Source organism: Myotis brandtii, unplaced genomic scaffold (assembly GCF_000412655.1).
Source record: "Myotis brandtii unplaced genomic scaffold, ASM41265v1 scaffold167, whole genome shotgun sequence".
Classification (NCBI taxonomy): domain Eukaryota; kingdom Metazoa; phylum Chordata; class Mammalia; order Chiroptera; family Vespertilionidae; genus Myotis; species Myotis brandtii.
In genome coordinates this window covers 70,664-89,646 of record NW_005356128.1, presented here as the reverse complement: position 1 = coordinate 89,646, position 18,983 = coordinate 70,664, and the positions used below count along the sequence as shown (strand labels likewise).

Here is an 18,983-nt window from a genome sequence, read left to right as displayed (position 1 = left end):
CCACAGCTTGAATGCATTAGTCCTTAACGATGGACATGTCTGAATTTTATGGTCTCACTCTTTACATTCTGGTTATCTCTGTGGAGAAATAAAGCAAACAAAGAAGGTAGGGGCTCTTTTAAAATTTTTTTGCCTCCTCTTTTTTTGAAGTGGCAAAGCTCCAATGCTTCAAGCTGGAGCGACCTACATGAGGCATGCTATGTGTTTTGGGTGAAAGGTATTCAACTGCCAGGAGAGTTCAGCCCCTAAACCTGGGAGTGAAGGGGCAGGAGAGGTAGGAAGATATTGTCAACCTAGTACATTAGAATCAAGAGCTGCAGTTCTTGAGGAGAGATGCTGGACTTCCATCCACTGTGCTCCTGTACACAGACTCAGTGCTCAGTCTTTGGTGGTGGCGGGGGGGAAGGGAGGGACGGTTCCTACCATTACTCGTAAGTCTGCTCTGTCTACTCCTGGGAGGTATTAATGGGGACCCACTACTGAGTTCTGCTTGTGGACAGCACACCCTAGAACACATCCTGTGGGTACATAGAGTACATCTTGAAATTGTCTACAGAATGACTCAGAGAAGCAATGTGAGTTTCTACTTCCAGTAATAAACAACAGGAACACTCAGAGGAGCTTGAGAAAGAGCCACACCTCACAAGCTTTCTTTCCTCAGACATTTAACTTCTGCATTTTTTGGCCACCAACCAAGTTTGGTGTTCTTGTCATCTCTTTTCAGACCCACGAGGGATCATTTTAACTTGTTCCATTAAAAGTTTGAATTAAAGCTTTTGTATGTTTTAGGTCAAAGGTTTAAAACCTGTTTCTTTTTTACTAGAGATACCTTTGTTCAGTAACGTCACAAAAGAACAAAATAGAATCAGTCCCATGACAGATTATTTTTGTCCTTGGTTTTAATGCATATGCAAACAAGATGGTCTGAATATGAAGAGGCAGGAAGGAATTTATTCAAAAGAAGAGAGACACCTATTGAACTTTTGTTCATGGCATTTAAAGTACAGAAGTTTTTTTCTCCATTGATCCTTTCACCTTCCTGCCTTCATTATTTATACAGCAAAAAAAAAAAAAGGTGAAATCTAATATGCCTGCTTCTTCTCTATACAAACTTTGCATTTATATCTTAACTTGTTTTAAAAAATTAAATATCAAAGATGAAAGATATTCTGCCTTGATAAATGAAGACAGTCAACTTATTATATCTGGACTCAGGCACTTATGGCCACAAGGCTGGGCACTCAGCAGTGACCTGGTGAGGAAAGAACTAAGCTGGGAACTGTGGGGCTCAGGTACAAACAGAAAGCACAGGAAGGCCCAGAGCCATGGGGGTTTGTGTTCGACAGCTTTAGTCAGAGGGCAGGACAATCTGAGTTGCTGTGTTTCGTGCTGTGCTTACCAGAGCAACACTGTGCTGTTAAGGTTGTGTTGCGGTGCCGTGGCAAGGTCTCTAGATAGGAGTGAGGATGGTATGGTGTCTCCTGTCAAAACACTGAGGGTTTACAGGCAGACAGCAGTCCAACACAGGAGCTGGGTGTGCCCACGACCTGGAGTTCTTCATCAGTTGTGCTCAAACTGTGTCAGGGATGGTCAAAAACACCCAGTTTGGGGGTGGGGGTAGGGAGTATGTGTCCATGGCTGGTTTCTTACCCAGAAAAAATCAGTTATCTGAATTCATCAAGCAAGTTTATTGGGCCCCACTTCCTACATCCTCTAATGATGGGGAAAATAAGACATTTTTTGGGGGGGTGGGGGGCGCTAGCAATCTGAATTTGTGCCAGTAACCTAATGTACATTCTTGATAACCTATAATTAAGCATTGCCCCTTTCTCCTCAAACTGGTCTTGCAAGACCTGTTACCTAAATGCTCACATTTCACAGAGGCCATAAACCATGACACAGCCCCCGGAGAGGAGTTATCAGTGCTGGCGCCAGGCCAGGCCCTTAGATATGTATGGTCTCAAGACCCCCAACACCTGGGGCTTTTTGCAAAGCCCACGAAAGCTCCAGAAGTATAATCCATATTTGGGGGACAAAAACACCAAAAGGGGATAAAAGAGGGGCTTCCACCATATTGGTTTGCTCAGATTTTGAAGGTGACTCGGCTGAGACTGACAGCATAATAAAGCTGTGTAATTCCATTTCTCTAAGCGTTGCTTGGGTTTCTTCGGTCTTCTACAGCACTAGAAGGGATAGGTTTGCCAAGACAGTGCCAGTTGGTTCCATTGGCTCAAGAATTGGGAGCGCCAAGTCTGCAAGATGTACCCTTTTAATAACCAGAACCATGCAAGGTGGACACAGGTCCCTGGAATCTTCTAAGAAGACTGATAAATTCAAAGTGGTAAAAAAAAGTTCTTGATCTAATGGTGTGGCTCAGTGGATTGAGTGTTGTCCCATGCACCAAGAGGTGACTAGTTTGATTCCTGGTCAGGGCACATGCCTGGGTTGTGGGCTCGATCCCCAGTAGGGGGTATGCAAGAGGCAGCCAATTGATGTTTCTATCTCTCTCTCCTTCTGCCTTCCTTTCTCTCTAAAACCAATAAAGCATATTTTTAAAAAATTACTATATAACATGGGAAAGATACATTTGATATAGATATTTTTAATATATAATCTGAGCACAAGAAAAAGTTCTGGAATCAGTTTGAGCCAAGTTCAAGTTCAAGTTTCATCATTTATTTGTGATACTGGGAAAGTTACTTATTCTGCATGTATATTAATTTCTTCATCTTCAAAATAGGAATAATGTTGGGGAAGTACAAACAGATTTGCTTCTCTAAATTCCTGAAAGCATCATAGGCAAAATAACTAAATGAGATGCCACTTTTAAACTTTATAGCACCCAGCACACATTCTATACATGACAACTATTGTATGATTATTAATTTCAGATCTTTATTCTGAGCACTAGTATCACAAATGTCTATCTATTTTCTGCTGTGATTAAGGCATTATACTATCATAAAAATGAAGCCTGCAGATACAGTGATACATAGTAGACTCTGAAACACTAAACAAATCAATGAAAAGGCAGATGTTAAACTACAATGTCCCCAAAAGATGAACTGATCACTGAAATTCCATTGTTATTTGTATAAGATAGTGTTCTTTGTACCCTTTTCTCTGTCTCTATTACTAATAAAAGCTCCACTAAAAACCAACTTGAGCTACCCTAAAAAATCAGCCACACCTCTCCTACCCCATCCTTTTTCTGGGACTGCCCTGGAATGCCACCATGACATTTTTTTTCCCCATTGACTTGGCATGTGATGTGATTTGTTGCTTTCTGTCCTTTTATTGACATATAAAATATTGATATATTTAATCTGTCAAGAATAATATTCCCCATTGTTGAAAGCAGCAATTTTCCAATCAAGCAACTCAGAGTCTTGTTTGATGGAGCATTATAGGGAGCAAAAGAGAAAGTTTTAACAGATTTACTTCTCTAATTAACTGAAAAGATTACAGACAAAACTTGACCTCTGGTAAAAGGCATTCTATTTGTATTATAATAACAAGCATTTATTGCCATGACTGGAAAGACAGAGGCAATGGAAGAATGGCACCATAACTCCTGGTTTAAATTAGTTCCATTACTATTCATGTACTACTATGCTGTTTAAGACATATAAACTTAAAGTCTGTGTTTTTCTAATATCCTCATATACTCAAAAAGACTTTTTTTCTCATGTTACTGTAAAATGCAATGCTACTTTCTTATTCTTGAGCAGCCAGGTTTTAACAATGACTCATGCTCAGAAAGAAAAAAACTCTATTTTTCCTGTGAAGAAATTCAAGGTACAATGTTCAATCTGTAATTTAAAAATTCATAGTCTTGCCCTAGCCGGCTTGGCTCAGTGGATAGAGCGTCAGCCTGCGGACTGAGGGGTCCCAGGTTCGATTCCGGCCAAGGGCACATGCATGGGTTGCGGGCTCGATCCCCAGTAGGGGGTGTGCAGGAGGCAGCTGATCAATGATTCTCTCTCATCATTGATGTTTCTATCTCTCTCTCCTTCTCCCTTCCTCTCTGAATCAATAAAGAAATATTTTTTTAAAAAAAAATTCATAGTCTTGGGAAGATCCAAGATGGCGGCGGAGAAGGTGGAAGTTAAATTCATCTCCTTCTAGGACCAAACTGGAACTACAGCTAAATTATAGAACAATCATCCTGAATAAGCAACTGAACACTAGCTGAAGAGAAGTCTTATAACCAAGGGTTTACAGAAAAAGCCACATTGAGACTGGTAAGAAGTGCAGAAATGTGAAAAGGGCTGGCCCTGCTCCCATGGGTGGCAGCTGAGGTTTTGGAGGGATGTCTGACCTGCAGGGGGTTCCCCTTGAGAAGCATGGGGACTAAGCCCCAACCTAGAGCACCAGAGCCTAGAAGAGGAGCCACATAACATCTGACCGTGAAAACAGCAGGATTTCTATCTGGCAGAGGGATACAGGAGTCTACTACAGACACCAGCATCCTGTTATAGGGCCAACACACAAAATTTCATTCTCAGCCACTCACCCTGGGCTCCAGCAGACTAGAGTTGTCTGAGGAGAGTCTGGGATTTTGTGTCTCTGGGGAGAGAGCTGAAGGGACAGCCACCAAGATCACTGTGCTAAATGATTCTCCCATACCGCAGATGCCATATTTCTTGGGTAGAGCACTCCCTACTATGGGGGAAAGCAATAGCCCCACCATCTGGAATCCCTCCATGCTCCACTCCACGGAGCTGACACCATACTAAGGAATGCAGCCGAGGCTCTTTCAGTGATAGCCAGTGGGCGGAGTCAGGCAGAGGCAGATCTAGGGGTTACTTGGGATTTTGCTGACCTGCCCCTGGGCCCAGTTCTGGTCCTCCCCACATGCACCCAGACCCAGCAGAGGCAGCCACAAATTGTGGGTTGTTTGTAGCTCTAAACAGGTTGCTGAGGAGCAATCACAGACAGTGTCTTATATTAGCCTTCACAAGAGTACCGCCCAAGAGGCCCAGAAACAACACACCCTGTGGCCAACTTCAGACATCAGAGCAGGATCCAATTAGATTCACAAGTGGCATACCAAAGGGAGATCTGCTGAGGCAAATTCTGCTTTGGGTAGTCAGCACCTACACATAAGCTTGTACACAATCAGTAAGTAAATCAATCAATAAATTGCTATTTTAAAACTATTATTATCATTGGATATGGGAAAGGAGAAATCAAAGATGGCATGTAGGCTGAGAATTGAATAACAGCTTATTGTCTGTGTACATAGGTAATGCCCTAGTTACTTTTGAGATGTGGAAGCCCTTAATCAAATTTTGCCACTCTTTACTTATGATGACAAGCCGATGACTCACTTTACTTTGCCTCACCTAGCCTTCTAATCTATAAATAGGTCACATGCTACCTACCCCTCTAGTAAACATCAATAAAGATAGGAAGTCAAATTGCATGCTACACCTGTCTTTGTATATTTTAATAGAGAAGTTATTAATGAACAAGATAAAACTACCTGACTTGTGAAAAAGAGACATAGCTTTCAATTATATGTTCAATGAATATGAAAAGTATGTTGGTGCATGTGTTTATGTCTAATGTAATTTGCAAACAAGAACAAAAGAAAAGAGAGGAAAACAGTTGTTGTTGGAGTATTTTCTGATCAGATCATAAGATTAAAAGACTGATTAAAGTTGGTGAAGAAAAGACAATGTTCCATGAGAGGTATAGAAGCCTTCCATACTGTGCACTCAAAAAGAATAACGTGGATGCTATAACAATAAAAATAATTAATGAATACAGAAACCCATTTAATTATCTCAGGATATTTTGAGTCAGTGACTTTTAATTCTTACAAGTTGTACAGGTTTGAGTCCTAGCTCTGAGGGCATTTTGGTTGCTTCAAAGTTTTGAAAATTATGGATAAAGCTTATATTAAAATCCATGTGCAGATTTTTGTGTGGACATAAGTTTTCAGCTCCTTTGGGTAAATACCAAGGAGTGTGATTGCTGGATTGTATGGTGAGAATATGTTTAGTTCTTTAAGAAACCCGCAAACTGTTTCCACTGTGACTGTAATATTTTACATTCTTACCACCAATGTATGAGATGTTCCACATCTTTGTCAGCATTTGGTGGTGTCAGTGTTCCATATTTTGGCCATTCTAATAGTTGGGTAGTGGTATCTCATTGAATTTCTCTGATGGTATCTGATGTGGAGCATAATTTCATATGCTTATTTGTCATTTGTATGTCTTCTTTGGTAAAGTATTTGTTAAGACGTTTAGCTCATTTTTAATGAGCTTGTTTGTTTATTTGATTGTTGGGTTTTAAAAGTTTTTTTTGTCTATTTTGAATAACAGTCCTTTATTAGCTGTGTCTTTTGCAAATATTTTCTCCCAGTCTGTGGCTTGTATTCTCATTCTCTTGATACTGTTTTTCAGTTTTTAAATTTTAATGAAGTCCAGCTTATCAATTAGTTCCTTAATGCCTTTTACCTTTGGTGTTCTATTTAGAGTCATCAACATACTCAAGGTCATCTAGGTTTTCACTTAAGTTATTTTTCTAGGAGTTTTGTGTGTTACATTTAGATCTATGATTTATTTTGAGTTACTTTTGTAAAGAATGTAAGGCCTGTGTCTAGTTTCATTTCTTTTTTTCTTTCCTTTTTTAATTTTATTTATTTATTTATTTACTTATTTACTCACTTATTTATTTATTTATTTATTGCACCTGGATGTCAGGTTTTTCCAGCATCATTTGATGAAGAGACTATCTTTACTCCATTGTATTTGCTTTGGATACATCCTTGCTTTGCACCTGATCTTAGTGAGAAAGTTTTGAGTTTCTCACATTAACTATAATATTAGCATTAGCAATAGGATTTTTTATAGAATTTCTAAACAAGTTGAGAAACTTGTTTCTTGGGATGTATTTGCTTTGCTCTTTTGTCAAAGACCAGTTGACTGTATTTATGGGGTTCCATATCTTGGTTGCTCATCATTGAGCAAGTTGTCTATTCTTCACCAATTACTGGAGATTTAAGGTAAGTCTTGAAATCAGGTAGTGTCAGTTGACTAACTTTGTTTTTCTTACTTAATATTGTGTTGGCTTTCTGGGTCTTTTGCCTCTCATAAACATTAGAAACATTTTGTCAATATCCACAAAAAGCTTGCTGGGATTTTGATTGAGATTGCATCGAATCTATAGGTCAAATTAGGAGGAACTAACATGTTGACAATATTGGTTCTTCCTTTCTATGAACATGAACTACCTCACCATTTATTTAGTTCTTTGATTTTGTATATATTTTTTTAGGTTTACATCTAATTATTTTACTTTTTGGGTACGAATATAAAGGTATTGTGTTTCCTGTTCTCAAAACAGCCTGGTACTGGCACAAGAACAGACACATAGATCAATGGAATAGAATAGAGAACCCAGAAATAGACCCAAACCACTATGCTCAATTAATATTTGACAAAGGAGGCAAGAACATACAATGGAGTCAAGACAGCCTCTTCAATAAATGGTGTTGGGAGCCTGCTGGACGAGGCCCTGCAGAACAGCAAGGTGTCTCCCTGATCGCGCAGGGCTTGTAGCACGTGGTCAGCGGCCTCAGGATCCGGCGCACCCCCCACCTGAACGTTGGCTGCTGCATTGAGAATGTAATGCTGCACCAGAACCTGTCAGCAGCCAGAAAGGGAGCGAACCAATCCTGGGAACCACAGGCAGCAACACAGAGATCCCAGGCGACTCCGAGGCGGGGAGATCCAGGACCTTTGTGGCCGCCATCGCGTTGCTGCTGACCATGGTCGTGGCGGCGGCTGCAGGCTGGTGGTGCAGGAGCCGGTGTCCTGGCTGGGGCTACGCAGGTGCCCAGGCTGCGAGGCCAGAGCCGGGATTCACCAACCACGTTTGACAAGAACTCACCACCCAGGACGTGGACAAGGCTTCCGAGAGATGCCACCCAGAGGGACGTCAGAAGGCTGCTTGCCACCTGCAGGCTGGTGGCAAAGGGGAGCTCAGCCTACGCCCTTAACAAGGAGCTTCATGGACACGAAGCGTCTCTGGCCTGGGGTTCCTTCCCCTGGAAAGACCGCACTTAACCCCACGTGAGCGGGAGCCCCAGCTTCCCTGCCAAACAGCAGAAAGGGACCCTGGGACTGCTCCTTCCCGCCTCCAGCCCTTCTCCGTGTCCCCAATGCACGCTGTGGGGCAAGGGGTCTGAGAGTGACAGGAGAACAGGCCCCGTGTGGACAGTAGAGGCAATTTTTGACATTAGTGAATGAGTGATTTGTCAAATACTTTTCTGCATCTATTGACATGATCATGTGATTATTATTTTTTTTTAGTCTGTTGATGTGATGGATTGTATTAATTAATTTTCAATTGTTGGACCAGCCTTTATACCTGGGATAAATATCACTTGGTCATGGTGTATAATTCTTTATTGATTAAGGTATTACATATGTGTCCTTACCCCCCATTGCCCCCCCACCCCGCTAATGCCCTCACCCCCCTGGTGTCTGTGTCCATTGGTTATGCTTATATGCATGCATGGAAGTCCTTTGGTTGATCTCTCCCCCTTACCCCCACCCTACCCTGTGTATAATTCTTTTTTATATGTTGTTGGATTTAATTTGCTAATATTTTGTTGAGGATTTTTGGATCTATGTTCATGAGAGATGTTTAACTATAATTTTCTTTTCTTGTAATATCTGTGTCTGGTTTTGGTGTTAGGGTAATGCTGACCTCATAGAATGTCATTGATTTCTACTCTAATTCCTATTTAGAAACCTATGTTTCTAAAGTGGAAACAGATAATTAACATTAGACCTTTCTTTTTTTCTGATATTTGCATTTGATTTTCCTCTCAGTGCTGTTTTTACTGAAACCACAAATTTTGACAAGTTGTGTTATTTTCACTTAGTTCAAAATATTCTAAATTTCTCTTGAGATTTCTTTTTTGGCACATGTGTTATTTAAAAGTGTGTTGTTTAATCTCCACAAATTTTAGGAATTTTCTAGTCGTTTTTATGTTATCTATTTCTAATTTAATTCCATTGTGATCTAAAAGCAGAGATTGTATGATTTCTATTCTTTTAAATGTGTTAAGTTTTTTTATGGCCCAAAATCTTGGTGCATATTTCATCTTCATTGACAAGAATGTGTATTTTGTTGTTCTTAGATGTAGGCTGGCAATGTAAATTATATTTAATTGATTAGTGGTGTTGTTGAGTTCAACTATATCCTTATAGGCTTTTTCTACCTGCTGGACCTATCCATTTTTAACAGAGGGGTATTGAAGTCTCCAGCTATGATAATGAATTTATCCATTTCTCCTTGAAATCTGTCAGTTTTTGCCTCACATAGTTTGATGCTCTATTGTTAGGTGCATACACATTTATGGATTATTATGTCTTTTGAGAGAATTGACTCCTGTATCATTGTTAATACTTTTCGTTATTCCTGATAACATCTTGCTTGGAAGTCTGCTTTTTCTGAAATTAATATAATTGCTCCTATTTTCTTTTACTACTTGTATTTTTAGTATTGTGGATGCTATTATTAGTACAAGGACTAAGCCAAGTCTTAGAGATCATTTGGACCTTGTTATTATGTTCTCATTTACATAGTGCTTTAATTTAAAGGTGAATGTTGACCTCAGAAGAACCTGAGAATTTTTCTTCTCCAGTTCAGACTGTATGCATAATTTAACAATTACATGTAAATAGCAGTATTCACTTCAACATTATCTTTCAAATGGGTCTCCTCCATAGAGTGGTCCTTTTCAGAAGGATTTCATCTATTTTGAATTTTTCCTAAGGTACCTCATTATGCATATGAGTTTGGTTGATTTAAATTAGATTAATAGCTTCATCTTTTCTATCCTGATTATTGCCATTCTTCCTTTTCTTCATTAGGACTGTGGCCATTGGAGGCAGGAGGCATAGGCCTAAGATCTTCCTGAAATGCAAAGAAACCATTCTTGCGTTCTTCAGTCTTGAGATAATTTTCAGCATGCATTTCCATTCCATTTGCTTGAGTATACCATATTTATAGTGGGTATTTCAATGTCACTTCTGTACATTAGGAACACACATACAGAACCTCCTACAAAATCATCCTGATCTGTGCCTCTTTTCTCTTCCCTTCTTGTGTCTCTAGGTAAGTGTGAAATCGGCTGGGCCTACTACTGCACAGGAGCAGGTGCTGCTGCTGCCATACTTCTGTGCACATGGCTGGCTTGCTTCTCTGGCAAGAAGCAGAAGCAGTACCCATACTAAGATGGAGCCACCAAGAATAAAGAGAGGAGAAGATGGGCTGAAGGGGCTTGGAGGTACTAAAAAATCCAGCTACTTTCAAAAGGTGGAATAGTGGTTCTAATTAGTACAATGCTAATGAAATAAAATCCAATGGAATCAGAAACATTATATACTGTGGAAGGGTTGTACAAGATTTACAAAAGAAATGAGCGCTTAGAATGATAGGGAAAAAAATGGACCAAAGGCTAAAAATATTGAGGGGGTATTAGTTGTTTCTATTCCATAGAGTATTATTAATGTAGAACATATATGCAGGCAAAACAAATCTATATATGCACACAAGGGTTTTAGATTTTTTTAAAGATAAGGACTCAGATAATCAAAAGGGCTAGTAGAAACAGTATTATGTTGAGAAGTCGGGTAACCTGCAGATGTTCCCTGTAGGTCATGGTGCTTCTGAAAGCACACAAGCACATAGAGACATACACATTCACACACATGCCCATGCACAAACATATAAAATTGTCACAAATACTGTACAGAGGTTTAGGTATGCATTACTCCTCTGTTTTTAATGTACATTTAAAATACTGTATTGTCACTTTATAAAGCATACATTAAACCTAATAAATGTACCAATAAGCCACTCTATCAGTATTTTGTATAGTCTGCATAAACTCTTTATGCCCTCAATCTGTTGTCAGTGTTTATGCAGACCTTTACAGTTAAGCCTCTGTGTTTCAATATTATTCAAAACATGCTACATTTCTCTGAGTAGCTTCTGCTATGATATACTTATGAAGTAAAGGGGAATATTTCTATCCTTTTTTCAGGCATTAGATCTTATTTCTTTTGTCTGTTATTATACTGTGCTGTACCACATTTATTTCAATATTCACTTTGTGGAAAAAAACAAAAAATGCTATTTTGTTTGTATTTGAAAAACTCTGTGAATAAACTCTCTCTTTAATCAATAACTAAATGAGTCGTAGAGTCTTAAGTTCCCTGATTTGCTTCTTTAATCTCATGAATATAGCCTTTTTACTCCAATGGTCCTGTAAATTTTTCTTTTTCTTGTAAGGCCTCAGATTAATTCATGGGATATTAAAGGTGAGTATGAAATAGTTCCTGCTTTCAACTTCAATTCTTTGCAACCAGAATTCTAACTTCCTTTTCATTGCACTTCAATCATGACTAAATTTTTATGAGAGAAGTTTCTTGTTTATTTAAGATTACATTTGAGAGGGCAGTGAGAGCCAGCTCATGGTTCAGGAGGTGTCTGGGCCAACAGTCTCCTGGATGATGAAAGAGTCACCACAAGCTGCATGTGACCTGCTGCTCCTTTGCTTTTACATGTGCTGTATCTTCAGTACTTCTGTGCTAGGGGAAATTTCACACCTCTCTTTCAGGAATCTTGGCCACTTGAGAAAGATTATCCCACACTCCTGATCCCAGCATTAAAACCTTGGCTAAAGAGAAAAATTTCAACCCTTTCATGACTCCCTAACAGAACCAAGTCCTTCAGGAGCCAAGATTTGCATACTGGATGATGGATAGATTGTTTTATTAGGCAATGCTGAGGTATTGCATCAGATCCTTAAAAAACTTCAGTTATAGTTAGTTTCTAAATTATATACTTTCACATCTGGCTATTTATACATATAACTATATTTTCTGTTCTCTCTATATAATTTTCATCTTAACTTGAATATCTGAATATCATGCTTGCTTCTGGTATTTTTAATCATCCAGGGTGAGGATTCATGCTGCCCTGAAAGAACAAGAATCTGGCCAATAAAACTCTGGGCTTTTTGAGGCTTTGTTGCTATGGTAAAAGTCACTCTGTTCTCAAATGCTTAATTCATAATGTGCTGAATGTAATTTGATTGTGTCTTGTCCACTGAGCAGGGGATTCGCCACTCTGGGTTTCCTGCAGAGAGGGTAAGATGGCACTTTGCTTCCTCAATTAGACCATCATTTTCCTGTACTGTTGGTGCTTTTCAATTTTTTTCATGGCACTTTTCCTGTCTCAATAGTATTATGACTTCTTAGTTCCCATTATCAAGTTGAAGTTCTCTATGGAATTCATTAAGGTTTAATTTCTTGAACAGATTTAATGACAACCTTATAATTTTTATTTAGTTTTAATGATTTTTTAAAATTTATCTTTATTGTTGAAAGTGTTTCAGATGTTCCTCCTTTCCCCCCATTGACTCCCTCCCCTGACTTCCATCTCCTCCCCAGGCCTCCACAAACTATTGTCTGTGTCCGTGGGTTATGCATATATGTATATAAATTCTTTGATTAATCTCTTCCCACCCCCTTCCCACCTCCTCTCTGAGATTCGTTAGTCTGTTCCATGCTTCTATGTCTCTGCATTTATTTTGTTTGTAGGTTTATTTTGTTCATTATATTCCACATATAAGTGAGATCATGTGATATTTGTCTTTCTCTGACTGGCTTATTTCACTTAGCATAACTACCTGGAGAGTTTTTTTTATGATTTTAGACATTAGTGAACTTCACTAGATTAAAAGGTTGATCGCTTTGACATGATTACATCAAAAGATAAACCTTTATATCTCAAATTCTGATTACTCATATGTGGTATTTTTTTTTCAGAGCAAGCAAAGGATATTTATTCAGAGCTTTTATAGCAAGGGTGTCATCCATCATCACTGTGTTTGGCAGAGACACAAATACAGGCAGAGAGTGGTAAATATTTATAGGGGGGAAAGAGAATGCTTCAGGTATGCCCTGATTGGACTTTGTTGAATTGAGGAAGCTGTAAGCAGGCTAACTGGTGTGTCCTATGTGATTGACTAGGAAAGGATATTTGGCTTTCTCTTGTTATTCCTAAATTGAAAGTGTGGACAAAAACTAAAAAAACTGACAAATACTAACCAAATCTTGATTGGTTTGGCCAATTACTCTAAGATTATTGTTTACTTTCCTGGGTTGGTTACTACAGACAGTAGGTTGGTTTCCTGGACAGGTTGTGGCTTAGTTTTATGTTTATATATAATCTACTTCTTATGCATTTTTATATTAATCTCTCACCTCTAGCACCATTTTATTAGGTAGATTATAACATGGCTTTGCAACAACATTATGAATACATACTTCTATGTGCTTCCCACGTAATAGTCAAACAGTGTTTAATCCTTTCTATTAATGGATAATGAAAAGAACACTTTTACTGCTTCAATGTCATCAGTAGTTATCAGTCTATTCAGGTTTTCTGATTCTTGCTGGTTGAGTTTTGGAAGATTGTATTTTTCTAGGAATATGTCCAATTGGTCAAGGTTGTCCAGTTTATTGGAATAGAGTTGTTCGTAGTATTTTTTTATGATCATTTTTATCTCTGTGGGGTCAGTTGTTACTCTACCTCTTTCGTTTCTGATTTTCTTTAGTTGGGTCCTCTCTCTTTGTTTTTTGGTGAGTCTGACAAGAGGTTCATCGATCTTGTTTATCCTTTCAAAGAACCAGCTCTTGGTTTTATTGATCTTTTTTGTTTGGTTGGTTGGTTTTTTTGGTCTCTATGTCATTTATTTCTGCTCTGAGCTTTATTATTTCCTTCCTTCTACTTACTCTGGGCTTTCTTGTAGCTCTCTTTCTACTTCTTTAAGTTGTAGGGTTAGATAACTTATTACTAGTTTTTCTTGTTTTTGGAGGTAGGCCTGTAGTGCAATGAACCTCCCTCTCAGGATTGCTTTCATTGTGTCCCATAGATTTTTGGTTGTTGTTCTTTCATTGTCATTTGTTTCCAGAATGCTTTTTATTTCTTCTTTGATTTCTTTGGTAACCAATTCATTGTTTAATAGCATGCTATTTAGCCTCCATATGTTTGATTGTTTATGATAGTTTTTATTGTAGTTGATTTCTAATTTCATGCCACTGTGATCTGAGAAGATGCTTGATATGATTTCAATCTTCTTGAATTTGTAGAAACTTAGCCTATGTCCTAACATGTGGTCTATCTTTGAAAATGTCTCATGTGCACTTGAGAAGAATGTATATTCTGAAGCTTTGGGTGAAATGTTCTGAAGATGTCAATTAGTTCCATCTGATCGAGTGAGTCATTTAGAATTGCTGTTTCTTTGGTAATTTTTTGTCTTGAGGATTTATCCAGTGGCGTCAAAGGGATATTAAAGTCCCCTACTATGATTGTGTTGTTGATCTCTCCCTTGATATCTTCCAGAAGTGTTTTTATGTGTTTGGATGCTCCTGTATTGGGTGCATATATGTTTACCAGAGTTATATCCTCTTGTTGTATTGAGCCTTTTAGTATTGTGAAGTGGCCTTCCTTATCTATTGTTATGGCCTTTACTTTGAGGTCTATTTTGTCAGATATAAGTATTGCTACCTCAGTTTTGTTTTCATTTCCATTTACCTGAAGAATTTTTTCCATCCCTTTACTTTCAGTCTGCGTGAGTCCTTTTTCTGAGGTGAATCTCTTGTAGAGAGAATATATATGGGTCTTTTATAATAGTCCCTTTAGCATTTCTTGCATTGCTGGCTTGGTAGTAATGAACTCCCTTGGGCTTTTTGTGTGTGTGAAGCTCCTGAATTCACCTTCAATTTTGAATGGTAGTCTTGCTAGATAGAGTATTCTTGGATTCAGTCCCTTGTTTTGCATCCCTTTGTATATTTCATTCCATTCCCTTCTAGCCTGACAGTTTCTATTGAGAAATCAGTTGATAGTCTAATGGGAGATCCCTTGGTGACCTTCTGTCTATCTCTTGTAGCCTTTAAGATTCTTTCTTTGTGTTTTATGTTTGCCAGTTTAATTATGATGTGTCTTGGTGAGGGTCTTTTGGGGTTCATCTTTCTTGGGACTCTTTGTGCTTCTTGGATTTGTGTGACTTTTTTCTTCCCAAGTCTAGGAAGTTTTCTGTCATTATTTCTTCAAACAGGTTTTCTATTCCTTGCTCAAGTTCCTCTCATTCTACTCCTATTAGTTATGTGGATAATGCTTTGTTTCATGTTGCCCAAAGCTCCCTTAAACGCTTCTCCTGCTTTTTAATTTTTTTTTTCCAATTTTTGTTCAGATTGGGTATGTTTTACTTCCCTGTGTTCTTGCTTGTTGATTTGGTCCTCCGCTTCTTCTAGTCTACTGTTGAAACCTCCCATTGTGTTTTTTATTGCAGCTATGTCATTCTTCATTTCCTCTTAATTCTTATTCATGTTGGTGAATTTCTCATTCAGCTCCTTATAATTCTCACTGAGTTGTGTGTATTTGTCATCCAGACATTTGAGTATTCTTATAACCATTACTCTGAATTCCTTTGCTGACAAATTACTTGCCTCCATTTCATTTATTTCCATTTCTGGCAATTCCTCCTTTCCTTTACTTTGGGGTGTTTCTCATCTCCCCATTTTTGCTGTCCCGTTGTATTTGTTTTTATTTCTTAGATCCAGCTGCTATGCCACCTGTTTTTTGTTTTGGTGTGTGTGTGTGTGTTTGTGTGTGTGTGTGTGTGTGTGTGTGTGTGTGTGTGTGTGTGTTTGTGTGTGTTTGGGGGTGGTGAGGGGTGGTCCTATGTATTCGGTGATTTGTGTGACCCAGTTGTGTGGTTTCTCAGATTTCCTGAGCTGGGTATTTTAGTGGAGCCCCCTACTTGAGTTATTTGGGCTCTCCTGATGTAGTTGGGTCTTAAATGTTAGTTTCTCATTTGTGGATATAGTCTCCTCACAGGTTGTCGAACAATGTTTCTCACCCCTGGCCTCATCATGCAAGCTGTGGCAGATGTGTTTGTAGTTCCAGCTATTGTATTATGGGTTGCCTGAGGTCTCATTGGCGTGCGTCTCACTGTGAGGTCCCAGAGCCCATGGCAGGGTAGCGGGGATTCTGGGGTCCACGGTTGAGGTAGTGTGACTCTGGCCACTGTGTTGTGACTGTTACCCAGGAGGTGTTGGTGAGTCTCCGGATGCCCCTCCTGTCAAGACACATGAATCCCTGCAGAGATCCCAAACCCATGTCCTGGGAGGCAGGAGTTCTGGCGTCTGTAGGTGCGACAGCAGGACTCTGGCCAGGGTGGTTTCACTCCGTGAATCACGAGAGGGTCCAGGGGCCAGTGGCTGGGTATGCGGGCATCACAGGTTCTGCTGCTGAAGCAGTGCAACCGAGGTATCCAGGAGCCGGCAGCCAGGAGTTGCGAGTTGAGTGGGGTCTGCAGCTGAAGCAGCATGGAGTTGGCCAGAGAGGCGTGCACTCAGTGTCTCACCGAGGGGTCTAGGAGCCAGCAGCCTGGGAGGCGAGAGTCGTGGAGTCTAAGTCTGAAGCAGTGCAACCAAGGGGGTCCAGGAGCTGGCGGCTGAGGAGGTGAAGGTCGCTGTGTCTGCAGCTGAAGCAGTGTGGACTTGGGCAGAGAGGCGCACTCCAGGACTCACTGAGGGGTCCAGGATCCGGCAGCCGTGAGGCAAGGGGATCTGGGGTGGAAGTGGTGTGGGCTTGGCAAGAGAGGCAAGCACTCCAAGACTCACCAAGGGGTCCAGGCACCCAGGTGGGGGTCGAGCAGGGTCTGCGGCTGAAGCAGCATGGGATTGGCAGAAGGGGCATTCGCTCCGGGACTCACAGGAGCTGGCAGCTGGGGAGGCTGGAGTCCTGGGGTCTGCAGATGAGGTAGCAGGTCTTTGGCCGGAATGGCTGTAGGGCCCGGGGAGGTGTCTGAGGCCAGTCTGGGTGGTGGTGAGGCTGGGCTCCTAGTCACAACAGTTCTCCCCTTCAAGATGGCATGGTTTCTGTGTCAGAGCCTGCTGCCTGGAAGTGCTTGCAGTGGTAGCAAGGGCTCCCCATCCAGGACAGCCTGTTCTGCCAACCCCCGAGACTCCTGCAGGATCTAACTGTCCCTCAAGCACACACACGCATACACGTACACACACACACACACACACACACACACACCACGTCCACACACTCCCCTTTCACTCCCTCACTCGCTCACAGTCTCTTCCTCACTGCTGTCCTGCCAGCCGCCATCTTTACAGATGTCCATTTCTTAAATCTATTTCTTCATCTGTCCTAGGTGCCTTTCTATACACTGTGATAATATCATTCACTTTGATGGCTTGGGGAACCACATCTCTCTTCTGAACTTCTGGTCCATATATCAACCCTTTCTCTAACATGAACTCATAGAAGTCCTATAAGATGTTCTAATTCAGTGTATGTCAAACTGGATGCTGATCTTTCTTACCCCATTCATTCTATTTCCTGTGCCAGAGGCCTAGTTATTGCTTGTAATTCCTCCCTTATTTTATTTTATGTATCTAATCAATTCTACCTTCTATAAACTTACCAATATGTCCCCTCACCTTTTGCTTTACTCCCGCAATCTACTTTAAGACAACCATTATTTCTCATCTATCTTTTTATAATTCTATCTTTAATCTAGCCCCTCTAATTTTTTCTCTCAGCCTACTGGGTTTTCCTAAACTGATAAATATTATTATTCTCTTCTTCTTTAATACCCTTCAATGGACCTTGTTGTTTTAGTACTACACTTACATGCCTTAGTATGACATATGGTTGTTTTATCATCTGGCACCTATATTTCTCTTCAACCCACCTGGTGAACTGTATTTTCTGTTGGTCTGTTCCATCATACATGGAAAGAAATTGGTTTAAGGTAATGTGTATAAAGAAATCTCCCATTAGCCTTAATGAACATTTTTAAATATTAGTTCAAATAGTTATGCTATTCTTACATGCCTTAGTATGACATATGGTTGTTTTATCATCTGGCACCTATATTTCTCTTCAACCCACCTGGTGAACTGTATTTTCTGTTGGTCTGTTCCATCATACATGGAAAGAAATTGGTTTAAGGTAATGTGTATAAAGAAATCTCCCATTAGCCTTAATGAACATTTTTAAATATTAGTTCAAATAGTTATGCTTAGATACTATCGGCTTTTTACATTAGACAATTGTATCATTCATAATTTTTAAAATTTTTTCTATCCGTCTATTTTTATTTCCTAAGGATGTTTGCCCATAAAGAATGACAAATATCTAATCAGCAACAATACATAATCCCACAAAAGTGAAGTAATACCTTAGTAGTTTTGAGGAAAGTAATTGTCAACCTAGAGTTATATAACTAATACTACTGTCATTCAAGGCTGAGATGAAACAAAAACATGTTTTAAAAAATTAATATCTAGAGAAATTACTTTCCATAGGCTTTCACTAAAGTAACTACTAAAGGATATGAAAAAGAAGGCAGTCCTGGCAGTTCAGGTAGCTCAATTGGTTTGAATGTTGTCCTGATACACTCAAATTGCAGGTTCAATCCCCAGTAAGGGTACATACAAGAATCAACCAATACCTGCAATGCTCCTCCGCCTCAGCCACCCCACGAAGCTCCACACTAATAGCCCCCACCCAACAAGGCCACCGCAGCAACAACGCTCCTTCGCCTCACTGCCCTACAAAGCTCCATACTCACAGCCCCCACCCGGCTCCTCCGCCTCACATCCACCGCCCCTGCCCTGCAATGCTCCTCCGCCTCAGCCACCCCACGAAGCTCCACACTAATAGCCCCCACCCAACAAGGCCACCGCAGCAACAACGCTCCTTCGCCTCACTGCCCTACAAAGCTCCATACTCACAGCCCCCACCCGGCTCCTCCGCCTCACATCCACCGCCCCTGCCCTGCAATGCTCCTCCGCCTCAGCCACCCCACGAAGCTCCACACTAATAGCCCCCACCCAACAAGGCCACCGCAGCAACAACGC

General features: G+C 40.2%; 1 protein-coding gene across 1 annotated transcript in view; it reads left to right on the top strand.

Moving 5' to 3' along the window:
• LHFP (lipoma HMGIC fusion partner) overlaps positions 1 to 11,218 on the top strand; it is a 237,253-nt gene extending 226,035 nt beyond the window's left edge. The window contains exon 3 of the mRNA XM_005862760.2: positions 10,144 to 11,218. Coding sequence (XP_005862822.1) covers positions 10,144 to 10,262 — 119 coding nt within the window. The 3' untranslated portion in view covers positions 10,263 to 11,218. The remainder of the gene's footprint in view (positions 1 to 10,143) is intronic.
• Positions 11,219 to 18,983: the final 7,765 nt, after the last annotated feature.